At 39.3% G+C, this 13056-nt stretch overlaps 1 protein-coding gene across 3 annotated transcripts in view; it reads left to right on the forward strand.

Annotated features, from left to right (window-relative positions):
• Positions 1 to 13056, forward strand: part of LOC146759608 (AF4/FMR2 family member 4-like) — a 35648-nt gene that overhangs the window by 12950 nt on the left and 9642 nt on the right. For 2 of the 3 annotated variants that reach the window (XM_085510772.1, XM_085510774.1), the window contains 10 exons: positions 1788 to 1824; positions 3545 to 3593; positions 4906 to 4926; positions 5479 to 5533; positions 6545 to 6582; positions 6922 to 7084; positions 7597 to 8532; positions 9213 to 9301; positions 10392 to 10629; positions 12505 to 12602. In XM_085510772.1, the coding sequence (XP_085366898.1) occupies positions 1788 to 1824; positions 3545 to 3593; positions 4906 to 4926; positions 5479 to 5533; positions 6545 to 6582; positions 6922 to 7084; positions 7597 to 8532; positions 9213 to 9301; positions 10392 to 10629; positions 12505 to 12602 (1724 nt within the window). The remainder of the gene's footprint in view (positions 1 to 1787; positions 1825 to 3544; positions 3594 to 4905; positions 4927 to 5478; positions 5534 to 6544; positions 6583 to 6921; positions 7085 to 7596; positions 8533 to 9212; positions 9302 to 10391; positions 10630 to 12504; positions 12603 to 13056) is intronic. The other variant, XM_085510773.1, reaches the window with a different exon arrangement.

Below are 13056 nucleotides of genomic sequence, written 5' to 3' on the forward strand. Positions count from 1 at the left end.
CCTGTTGAAGTGTCTTCCACTTAACTTCAGCAATCTGCTGTGCTTTTGTGAAAAGCATTTCCATCCTTCAAAATGTTCTTAATTTCTTCTTTCTCAAGAAATTGGACTTGAAAAAATATATATTTCTGTTTATTTCTTTATTAATCTTTGAGTTTCTGAGAGACGTGTATTCAGAGGCAAAATAGATGGTGAGTTATTTGGAAGAAGTTGCACATTTAAGCATAACACCTCGTTAAAGTGCCCTTAACTGGAATACTGCCTTAGAAATAGGAAGCTGGCTGAGGTAAGCACTGAGGCAGACACTTTCTGTAGAATTTATGGTATGTACATTGATGAGAACAGTCCCAGTTACTCATCTTGTGCTCAGCACAGCGCAGTCGTTCTGCATATGTGGTATTTTGATTACTGTAGGGTCTTTTTTTTGGTTTTACCTACATTTTATCAGGTACTTTTATCAAGTATTTACCTACTTGTCTTAGTTGACAGGAAAAAGGAAACTGAGGAATCATGCTTGTACTCATTGAACCTGTGTGAAAGATAAGAATCAGTTTGTATTCTGAAGAGAGTACGGCTTTTGCTCTCTGTTGAAGTAAGAAGACTTCTGCAACTTGATCTTGACTTTGCAGTTTAACCATAGGTTGATTTTAATGTCTCTTCTTTCAGTCAGTAAAGATGAAGGGCATTGGGAACATCTTAAAGTTCCCTAAGAGGTTTTGTTTTTGAGAAAATTGCACTCTTTCTCCATTCCACTGACAATACTCATTCAAGTCATGATTTCAACTGCTGCCACTTTTGAAATAAAAATGTTAAAGGAAGTCAGATATATGTAAGTATGCCTTGCCATGTAGAGCTTTTGTGTGTTTATGAAGTTACAATTGGAAACTGCATTTATAAATTGCATCACGTCACTGAGCTGGCTGTTTGTGAAGACTGCTGTACAGCTGTGCCCCAAACCCCTGCAATTCACTGTCACAGAGTACATCTATCAGCTTGGTGAATTGACTCAAACATTCTCTGTTTTTATGCGTAAGGTCAGCAGTTGTCCTCATTTTAAAAGGAGGTCAGGAAGGTCCTATTTTAAAATGGCACACTAGCTTAGAAGTAGGTTTTCAGTAACACAATACTCTCTGATTATTTGTTTATTTATTTATTTTTTAACATTTCAAGTGTTTGATAACGTACTGTGTTTCAGGAGGCAGAATTGGGTTTTCTGGAACAGGAATACAGAGATCTTACCAGTGCTAGAATTGGCGAGGCTCTGTCTTTCAAGGCTAGTTTCATAGACAGCAAATCCACTGTATATCGAGGCAGGTATTTATCACTGTCTGTTGGCTTTTATACAGCCAGGTTGCTCAGTTGCATGAGGATTTGGATGAAGGTGAGAAAGGGAAGATAGGGTTTGCAGAAGTTGCACAGTTTCTGGAGATTCAGGTACTGTGTATGACAACTGCACGTGGCCCATCTTCCAAGCAAGCAAGCAGGGACAGATGGGTCAGTGGGACAGATGAGCTAAGGATGCTCTTCCCATGTACTCGCTGCTCTGTCACTGCTGGGGAAGGCAGCTTGGGCCCAGGAAAGGGCTCCCTGTTTCTGTTTGGTTGTTACCACTGGGTTTTGTTTTTAGCATGTTGGTTTTCTTTGGGAGTAGGTGTTGGTTTTGTTTTGTTGTTGTTTTTTAAAGGATATGTGCCATCCTTTAAAGTCAGAACAATAGCTTGATTATGGCATGATTTTTGAGATGTTAAAATTCCCTTTGAAAAAACTCCTGTGATCTTTTGTTCCCTTAGGAGTCTCAACAGTCCAGTTTTGGCACTGGAGAACAGAGTAAGTACATTAAACTTCCTTTCCGATGTGCAGTGTTTTTGTTACAACTGAGTATTCTTAGTACCCCTTAAGAAGTCAGGCCATTAGATCATGAGACCTCTCCAGGCTGGTAATGGAATGGGTTGCACGTAAAAATTGTCCGTATTTTCTCAAGACTTATGAAATAAACACTTGATTTTATTTGTGGCTTCTTGCTGAGAACTGGAAAGTTAATAACTGTTGTGTAACTCACTCATAACTTCTAGAAAAGGGGAAAAAAATAAAATTGTTTCTTTAAATTGTTGTTATTTTTTTAATTCTCGAAAAATAGGCTTCCTTGGTTGATATGATTGAAAATAGCTGAGTGTGAAAACACCCACAGAGAAAACCCCTGGGTATGCTGGAAAGCAACGAAGTTCATATTTTAATAGAAAAAGCACAATGCATTTTCTTCCTTTTTCTTGTCCACTTTCGCATTATGGATATGAAAATTGAAGAGAACTGCTCAAGAATTGTTAATATTCTTGAGTGTATTATCCCAGAATGTATTTCCAAAGTCTAGACAAATGCACCTTTTATTCCTATTTGACTGTGTCTTCATTTTGAATATTACTGAAATGAAGCATTTAACCAGGTAACATATCTGGCAAAAATGAATTAGATTTGTGCTGTTGCCTTCCAACAGTCTTACCAGTCCCTGTCAAAGTGATTAAACAGATTAAATAGTAAAAGCGGAATGGTTTATTCTTAGGTATTCACAAGCAGCTTAATCTAAACTCCTAATACAGTGGGGAATTAAGGAAACAAATTAAAACTTAATTCCATAAGGCTAGCCAATAGGTTACATTCTGGAAACAGCTGATCTTCAGGTATGTCATCAGGGAGGCCAAATAGATAAAAACACAGAACCATTTCTCAGCTCCATTTTCAGTTTTCTGTGACACTTCCAACAACCTCAGATATTGTTTCTGTTGTGCTATGTTTAGTAATTTACTAGAACTAAAGAACAGGGAAGGAAAAAGAAGACAAACCAAAAAGCAGATTATATCACAGTGTTCTAACTGTAGGGTTTGGTTTATGAGTTTGCTTTTTGGATTTAAAGACTTTTCATTCACTAAAAAGCTGCGTAGGAATGCTGAAACAGATTAAAAACTTGATTTAATTGATCTCCTCAGCATGTAGAGGGTAATAGAATAATTTTCATGGGAGGGTTTGGGCTCTAAGGTCCCTTAGATGCCATCCAGTTCCAAGCTTCCCCCCAGACCAAGCTGCCCAGGTCCCACCCAGCCTGGCTTCAGGGATGGAGCACCCACAGCTCTCTGGCAGCAGTGCCAGGGCTTCCCCACACTCTGACTAAAGAATTTCTTCCTAATATCTAAGCTAGACCTATCCTCTTTTACTTAAGGATTGTCACTTGTATCCTACCTTGATAGAAGCAGAAGTTTTTCACACCTTCAGAAACATATTAAGTGTGTGTTGGTTTAGACAGCAACAATTTAAAAAAGCCTTCTAGATTTTCTTGATTAAGGTCATTGCTTCTCTTGGCAGTCTGTCTCTGCTCCTCTCTCACTTGGTCAATGTGTGAGAGGCTGCACCTGACGTCAGCTGGTCCCTCTTTCTCCTGTTCACTCCGCCATTCTTGAGTTTGTTTGGCTAAGCCTGTTTAGTTCTGTCCACTTTGCAGTGACTGTTTTGCTGTCTGTGTTCAAAAGAGTACAGCGTTATTTCTTTTTCCTTCTAGAACGATATAATCCTTCATCAAAAACATCCAATGGCCATCAATCCAAATCGTAAGTAGCAGTTGAGAAAACATTTCTCACGTAACAGTCAACTTTTAAAAGATTCTGGAAGTAGCTGTTTCTTTACCAGAATGTGTCAGTTCTTGCACACTCTTTGTCATGCTTTACACTTACCTGACAGGAGAGGGAAAAAAAAGTTGATTTCAACCTATTTTCAGGAACAGTAGGGCAAATAATGGCACACCGGTGTAACAGGTGCGCTGTGCCTTCCTTCCATCCCCCTGCTTTCTTCTCAGCTGTAGGATACTGAGCAGGAGTTTGGCCCTAGGAATTGGCTGGTGAGCTGGAAGTGTATCAGTGTGTGAGAATGGGCACGATGGGACAGGATTTACTAAACGTGCATTGCTAAGCTGTCAGCTGGAATCAGCTTGTTGCAGTTGCACAAATAGGATGAGGAACTGTTCTGTTATTAGAGGAGACAGTAAATTAAGTTTGAGATCTAGTTAAGTTTGTACGAGTAGTTACTCATTCTCTTAAGTGACTGATAGGCATTTTTATTAGTTGCGTACACAGACCTAACATTATGCTTCATTAATCAGACATCAGAAAGAAAAAATAAAAAAGCAGCAGGAAGAATCTAACTGTCTTTAGCCCTATTCATACCTGAAAATTGATTACATTCTGTTTAAATACAATTTCCAAACAAAAAATGCCCATTCCACCTGATGGAATGTTTACTGAAAGCAACTGCAGATTCTGAAGGTATTCTAAGTTAGTATTTGCTGTGATGCAGTTACGAAATGAAGTTTAGTTTTTCTGTTTACATTTTTAGTATTAATAAGATTAAAAAACAAATCAACTGTGAGAAAGAAATGGGAAATAATTGAAGAGTGGCTTGTTCATTTATTTATTTATTATAGACTATGTCAGTTCCTTAAAACATGAGGTTTCAGATGTTTATACACAGCCACTTCAATAAGTGGTAGCAGTAGGAGTTCATCATTTGGCTTTTCTTTTGTTATAGCAGTGTAGTCCTTTATGAAAGGGCTGTGCTGGTTCCAGAATGGGAGGGTGTAGGAAGGTGCAAGAACCGGAGTTAGCACTTCACATTAGTTAAAGTGAGGTGCATGGGAAGAGGGGTGAGGAGATGTTTGCTGTGTCAATAGAATTTCCGATAAAGCGATTGTGCTCTGTTAAGAAAGCGTTAAAAAGTGAGATAAATGCATCTTTTGATAAGGGTAGCAGCTGAAAATAGATGTCTAAGTAGATTCTCGAGGTTGCTGTTTCTTTTCAGATTATAAGTAGAACAGCTGTACTGTGAAATTGGGAAGTATTCTAATCCTTTCTTATCTTCTTTCTCCAGATGTGAATCGAACCAGACAGAGTAAGACGTTTTATTTTTGTAACGAAGGTGTTTTTAAATAAGCACAAATACCCCACTATGTTTTCTTTGTGTTCCTGTACTTTCAGTGTCATGAAATAGTATGTGTATGTATGACTACCCTAAATAGGAGCAATTATACCTTTGAAGAATAGTAGAAAATTTATGATGTCGAACAGTTGGGATTTTGCCACTAGACATGAAGCAATCACATTTCTTAATTCAATGGGAAACAGTATTCTTGTCCGTGGTGTGTAAGAGGTTGAACGCAGATGTTTTAGCTCCACCTGCATTAGTAAAACGTGTCAGAATTCCTTTCTAAACTTTAAAGAACGAACAAAGGAATCAAAGCACTACAGCCCGTAGTTTTCTTTAAAGAATGACTTAACTTGCCATTCTTAGACATTAAATGTTTTAAATGGTAACTTGTGGATTTCACCCACACACCCAGCTCTGTAGCATAAACAGTAACTTGTTGGAATATAGAAGAGTGCTTTGAATGTAATTAAATTACATGGAAAAACTTGTCTCACTTTCTCCCTTTTACTTACTTAGTATGTTGAAAGATGACTTAAAACTTAGCAGTAGCGAAGACAGCGATGGAGAGCAGGTATGTTCACAAGATACCAAAGATTCAGTAGAATAAACCAAGTGTATTGATGGTTTGTTACATCAGCAATGTTCAGTAGTCCAACAGCAAACTGAACAGCTGAAGGAGAATTTGCAATTGAGGTACGAAAAACAATTAGCAAGTTTTCAAACAAACTTCAGGTACTCTAAAATGCAAATGTGAGGAAAATGATCTGGTTTTGTGAGAACAGTACTTTTTTTTTTTACCTAGGGACTCATGCTTTGATGATTTCAAATGGGCTTTCTCTAAATGTGGAATGGAAACAGAGTCAGTTTCCTAACACACACAATGGGCTGCCACCTAAGGGAGAGCCCCTCATGTTCTGTGCTGGCTAAAGAGTGCATGGCACACAGATGTCCATGCAGCAACTGTTCGGGATAAGAGCTGCTGTGTGTGTCTTTTACTCCCAGGTTGTTTCTGTAACTATAAGTCTAGCAGCTCCTTTATTTTTATCGTATCTTTTGCTCCTTGGCAATATTAACTCTGTGCATCTCCAGCCAGAGATGGTGTTCAGCCTGCTGAATTAAACATACCTCTTGAGTCTGTGCTACCCAGCAGAAGTCCATGCTGCTTTTTTTGCTGTTCTCAGTTCCGCTGTTTGTTATTTTTTCACATGGAAAACTTGAAGATGGTGCATTTAGTTGTTTAATTACTGGGGCATGGAACATTTCTGGAATAGCACAGTAAAAATTTGTATCATCTGGTTCTAAAACATGGCATGGGGGAGTGGAGAAAATAGGAAATCTCAGAACTACTGTCAGAATATGGAGGGTTCTGAGATGACACGTTTGTGGTAAAAGCTTGGATAAAAGAACTGTGATTTATTTTTCCTTTTGTACAAGCCAAAGGCAGGCAAATTTAAACCTCTGTATTTCTGAATTAGAGCACTCTTCAGGCTAAGTATTTAGAATCTTTAAGACTTGATATCAATACTTTGCAATGTAATTGCATATGCTTCTAGAAGCCTCATGCTCTTCTTCTTAATTGCAGGACTGTGATAAAACAGTTCCAAGGAGCACACCTGGAAGGTAGGCATTCCTTTACTTTCTATGCTGCAATCCAATGGTAGTGATGTTTGGTCCAGTCAGCGCTTCTGGCTTGATCTCGTTTCTAAAATCAGTCTTAGTTGTTTGTCTTTGATTAGACCAGAAGGTGATTAGAGTTTAATCAGTGGCCAACACATATTCTGCAAATATTATACTGACAACATTGTGAAGGGGGGAGGGGAACAAGGTGAATTGTGCTCAGTTGAACTCTTTAGCAAATGTTAGTTAAAATATTACATTTTATTCTTCCTAATGGAAGAACTTCCAGGATGCCTTTGCACTGAGTAATGTTTGTTTATTTTTCTTCCTTTTTGTTTTCAGTAGTTCTGAACCTTCACAACATAACAGTGAAGGAGCAGATAATTCAAGGGATGACTCAAGCAGCCACAGTGGGTCTGAAAGCAGTTCAGGATCTGACTCTGAAAGTGAAAGCAGTTCCAGTGATAGTGAAGCTAATGAACCATCACAGAGTGCATCCCCTGAGGTAGGATTTGTCACGCATTTGGGCTGTCATCAGGCATTAATCCTGAGTTTTAAAAGCAGAAAAAAATGAACATGTTCTCGGTCTCTTTTTTTTTTTAACAAAAACTTGTCAAGTGTAGAATTATTTCCACATATTTCCACATATTCTTTTGCTAAAGTACCTGTAATTTGACATGATAACTATATTTTCTATAAGCACACATTTGCTATTTGAGGTGATTTTTACCATAGTTATCTGTTGGAGTGCAGAAGACATGGGAACAGTAGCTTAAAAACCAGTAGCTTTTAGTCTGGAATGCCATGGCAGCAAGTGCTTCCTGTGGACTGCAGTTCTTCTGATTGAAGGAAAAAGCAGACCTGCTATCTGTAGTTATATGCATTTTTCATTAGTTACTGACCTCAGATGCTCGAGTGCACCGCTTGCTTTGGCTTGCAGCACAGTAGGGCTGCAGAAAAGATGGAAGCCACGTGAAACACTGTATCTAACAGTGCTTTATTGAAATTTGTTTTTAGCCGGAGCCACCGCCAACAAACAAGTGGCAACTGGATAACTGGTTGAACAAAGTTAATTCACATAAAGTGTCACCAGCTTCTTCTGTGGACAGCAACATCCCATCCTCACAAGGCTACAAAAAAGAGGGACGGGATCAGGGAACAGGAAGTGGGTACGCTGATCAAAGCGGATCCAAGGACTTGATTTCTTCAACACCAGGGCGAGATTCCAAACCCACCCAAAAGGGCTCAGAGAGCAGTCGTGGCACGCAGAAATCACCTGCCCAGAGTGACAGCTCAACACAGAGGAGGACCGTGGGTAAAAAGCAGCCCAAGAAAGCAGAAAAGACATCTGTTGAAAAGCCTAGAGGAGGTCTTAAAATAGAAAGTGAAACCCCAGTAGACATGGCAACAAACATACCTTCAAACAGGCATAAGGCAGCCACTAAAGGTTCCAGAAAACCTAATATAAAGAAAGAGCCCAAATCTTCCCCTCGGCCTACAACAGAGAAAAAGAAATACAAGGCTTCAAGCAAATCTGCCCAGAAATCCAGGGAATTCATAGAAACAGATACCTCATCCTCTGATTCAGATGAAAATGAAAGCCTGCCTCCTTCATCACAAACACCCAAATACTCCGAGAGCAATAGGACTCCTGTTAAATCTTCCATGGAGGAGGATGACAGCTTTTTTCGGCAAAGAATGTTCTCTCCTATGGAAGAGAAAGAGCTTCTTTCACCACTCAGCGATCCTGATGAAAGGTACCCACTTATTGTGAAGTGGGTACCTTCACAAAATGGATACCTGAGCCTCTTATCAAGAATACCAGGGAAGCCTTACAAGGATGCTGATGTGCCCAAAGTGGAAAAGAAAAATGTGCCAGAGAAGCATGCAAGAGAATCTCAGAAGCAGCCTTCTGATAAGAGTTCCACAAAAGGCAAAAGGAAACATAAACAGGTAACAGTATCGTAAATAAAATCTTGCCTGTTATCTTAGCCTTTTAGTATCTTGCTAAAGGGGTTAAGCATATGGCCCAGTAACCAATGTCATACCTCACTGCAGTGGCTCAGTAATTTAGGAGATTACTTTGCCTACCTATTCTATGTAGAATAAATTGATCCTTCCTGTGCCGTTGTAATAGGGAATATTGGAGTTTTCATTCATGAAAGGCAGAGGGTTGTACCTTTAGATGTGTTAGCACTGTAGCTTGCATTCCTGGAGGTAGCACAGATTGTGTATCCTCTTAAACTCTTCAACTTTAGGATTAGGTTTATATAAAAATCTGGTCTTCGACATCTCTTACAGACTCCATGGGTTTTACAGTTCCTGGCATTCATAAGACACCTGTGTTTGACTCCCCAGCATAAAATCTGATTTCGTACCAAAGCCTTTGGCAGATTTTTGTTATTTCATAGTGATATGCGTGTTATAAAATGAACAACTTGAGACTGCCACTTTTCAAATATATGATACAAGGTAGTTGCTTCAGGGGATGTTTCTGTAGCCTGTACAGGTATTATTCTGTACGCTGCAAGACGCCCACTGAATTAAATCCGTTAAATGTGAAAAATTACTGTCTTCGTGAAGCTGTAAATGTAGACATTTATCTGGATATGTTTCTTGTTTGCTGTATTCAGAATGAGGATGAAAACAGAGCCAGTGAAAGCAAGAAAACAAAACTGGAAGAAAAAGCTCCATCAGGACACAAGACTTCTAGCAGTAGGGAGTGAGTATCTTGCCTGTCTTTTCAGCACTGAAGGCTCAGAGTGATCAAGGAGAAGACTCATGCCTGTATCCATCTCTCCCTTACCTTCTTCTCCTTCCTCCACAACAAAATGTCTCCTTACTAATCAGTGGGTAATATTTCATGGTTTCTGATTCTTCAGTTTGAAGTTTCCATTAGTTGTTGGTGGAAATTCATATCCATAACTGAAAATATTGACTAGGTAAACCCTACTATGAAGGGTTCACCTTTTTCAGATCAAACAACAGACAGCTGATATAATTATATCATGGAAAAAAAATTCTCTACAGCGAATATTTGTTGAATTACTGATGTGTGAGAAGCTGCAGCTTCTGCCTACAGATGCTAGAAGTCTTTCTGAGTTAAATGCCTTCTTTGTTTCTGTTAAGAAATGTAGAAAAAATGGATGCTCGTCTGTCATGTTTTTTTTCCTTTAGTCCTGATATTTTGTTTTGTTGCTGGTGTGATTTTCTGAAGGGCACTTGGTTAAATGCAACAAGATGGTTTTTCAAAAACTTCATGTAAGTAGTTATTTTGTGTACTGTTCTCTGTGAAAAGGGATGCCAGAATTAGCAACTGGAATCCTCAGCAGCCAAGGTAAGACTGTACCAAAAGGCCAATGGCGTCTAGAGAACAGTTATCTGGGCCATCTTTTTTCTGAGCTGTTAGGCTGACTTGTCTGCAATAGACAGACTGGCGCTAATGCTGGCATTCATTTCTAACATTACAAGTGTTTAGGGTGTTTTTAAGAACTGTTGAGGGATGTGGTTTTATGGTTAGAACTTGCCTTCTGCGTTTTCAGGTCAGAACAGATAAAGTGGTGAAAACTAGTTTAATCAGGCTTCGTAACGTTTAGTTACTGTGGTGATAATTTGCTTCCTCTGAATCTGTCTTGCTATGTTTAACATTAAAAATCTTGTTTTATTATTTTTTTTTGGGGGGTGGGAAAGGAGAGGGAAAAGGCTTAAATGGGGGAAGGGTGTGGAGAGAAAAAAAGAAGTGATGCTGGATTTTTGTTTTATTTCTATTTTGAAAAGTAAAAAACAAAACTGAATGTATTCATTTTGTCCAGGTCTTTAAAACCAAGTGCTGTTAAAGAGAAGGATTTACTGCCATCTCCTGCTGCCCCAGTCCTTCAGAAGGATTCCAAACAAGAGCACGGGTCCCGGAAGAGGACAGCCAGTCCGTCATCATCCTTGAAGTCCAGCAGCAATGTTAGTAAGGACAGCAGCAGTGGCAGTAAAAGCTGCTCATCTTCTAAACAGAGGAAGATAGAGGGAAAAGGTTCTGGCAGTGCTAAAGAAACAAAGGTAAAGGGCTTGTTCTGTGAATGCCTTGAACTTATTTCTTGGCTTTGCATTTTGACGTGCAGTGTCATCTAAATAATTTGCAGTTGTTGAAATGTAATTAGTTTCAGATTTGCCTTGTTTCGTACCGTGGTGCTTAGACTCTAAATTGGAAAATAACTTAGGAGAGATTGTCGAATGCTAATGTTTATTCCTACCAAATATTTATGTTAATTACTAAAGTGCATTTAGTCATCTTTTGATGACAGATGCTGCGTATTTGCTGTTTAATTTGTTAATGAGAAATATCACTACAGATCTGCTCACACTGAATGAATAATGAGGTTACTCTTATGTCGCTGGAGCAAGTACAGATCTTGTCCTCGTTTTAAGGAGAACAGGAGCTGGGTCCGTGCACAGTGCTGAGATACAAAGCTGTGGCTCTCATTTTTCACCCTAGGATTCTAGAAAGGTTCATCTGATTCCAGATCAGGATGGTACAGAGCTCTCTGTGGTTAGAGTAGAGAAAACACTGTGGAAAAGGTGATGCAGAAAGTGTTTTTTAAGCAACTTAGATTAAGAACATATGTAGTTGAAGGGTTTCAAAAACATTATAAGATGATGATAGTGTAAGGTCATGATATGTAATGTGCTTTTTCATTAGTATATAAATGTGTATTACTGGACAGGAGTAAACTTGTGAGCACATCTGGGTATCTTCATAGAGTAATTTCTGTTGTATAACCAGATTTGAGTGTAATATGTTCAAGTTGGAGGGATTTCACCTTTATCTTTGGGATTCCAAATGTACCATTTCTCCTTGATTGCTCTGAAGTGTTCAGGAAGGGTAATTGATTTGGGGAGGAGTGAAGCAGCAAATTGCCATCGGCAGTGGCAGAAAGTAGCGTAGTCATTAGGGTGGAGTCCATGCAATATTTAAACTGGGAGACCTGCTGGATTAATTTACATGCCATTACTGTGAAATTTTAGAAACCTGGGAAGGTTGTGTGCATCGGTGTCTGCACTTACAGGAAGCCTGTAGATAGCAGATTTGCATCATAGACTGCTGCTCTGGCCTTTCCTTATTCATCAGCATAGAACTGTCCCTAAACCAGCTGTTAACTTGTTTGATGTTTTTCTTTTCATACTTTGGAAATGCTGCATTTCCCTGCATGTTTTGGTGGTGTTTTATGTTACACTGGTAGTTAGGGCATTGCTGTGCAAGTGCAGTGCCTCGCAACTTTGAGATCCTTCTAATTAGCAAGGATCTGATAAAGGCAGGTTATTAAATACTCTGTGTAATTGGCCTTTGGTCACGATGACTCCAAAGAACTGAAAGCACACTGAAGCTGGGAAATTGCCTTATGCTGTTGATCTAGTGAGAAGAGATTCACTTAGAATTCACAAGATGTTTTGATGTCCCTTCTTTAGCCTGAAGTGTCACATTGAGCCATGTAAAATTAAGGGGAGCAAGGGCAGCATGTTGTGAAGACAGCTGTTATTTCTCCTTGAAGTTGGTGTTTCTGAAATACTAATCTTTTCTACCCAGAGACATTCAGTAGTTTATTGTTGAAAGACATGAGAAGTCATAGAAGTATATATAGCCTCTTTGTTCAGAGTGGAAAATCATGATTTAGCAATAAGGGAGATCTCCTAGTGTAGTAGGGCTCAGCTGAATTATAGCCTCTGTGTCATCCCCTGTGCCAGCATGAGATGAAAGCCTCAGGGAAACTGTGTTATTGTATGGTGAATGGCAGCTAAAGCAGCTACTAAACTGAACTTACTGCTTACAGAGTGTGAAATCATGGGAAAAATGTGTACAGTAAATTCCTCTTTGTCTTTGAGAATATAAAAATAAAAAAAAGTCTTGACATGATTCGGTGACCATTTTCCTTTCAGGAGAAGATTCTGAACAATTCATCGAACTGCCCTCCTGTTTCTGCTCCATCTACAGAGAGCTCAAAGTCCAGAAGAGCAAAACTTGTTTTTGATGACAGGTAAGAAAAGCAGAGGGTGCCTTTCCCTTTTTGGGGGTGCTAATCTTGCAGCACAGTGAGCTCTTCTGTGGAGAAGGGTTGTCCTGTTTGCTTCACAAAAGATGCTGAATACTAGTTCATGCTCTGGAGATCTGCATGCTGTTCTGCAGCAACGTGCTTCTCTGCCTGCTTTGTGCACCAAATATTTGGCAGATGGTGCACTCCTTGAGGAGAAACTCTAGTCTGCCCTGTGTGTTCCAGAGCGTGGATGGACCAAACAGTAGATCTAAACAGTCCAGGGTTGTCCTGTTTTTAAGTGTTGATGTATCCATCACACACTTTCAGGATATCACTGCTGCCTGTTCTCTTTTAACAGAGTCTGCTTTGCCCATGGTGAGCAATTGTTGTCTTTGGTAGCAAAGAGGAGCCTTCATTTTTTGAACCCAAATGGGATTGTGATGCAGTACCTCCTGTT

The sequence above is a fragment of the Coturnix japonica genome, chromosome 10 (assembly GCF_054131305.1).
Source record: "Coturnix japonica strain WE chromosome 10, WE-NBRP24, whole genome shotgun sequence".
NCBI lineage: Eukaryota > Metazoa > Chordata > Aves > Galliformes > Phasianidae > Coturnix > Coturnix japonica.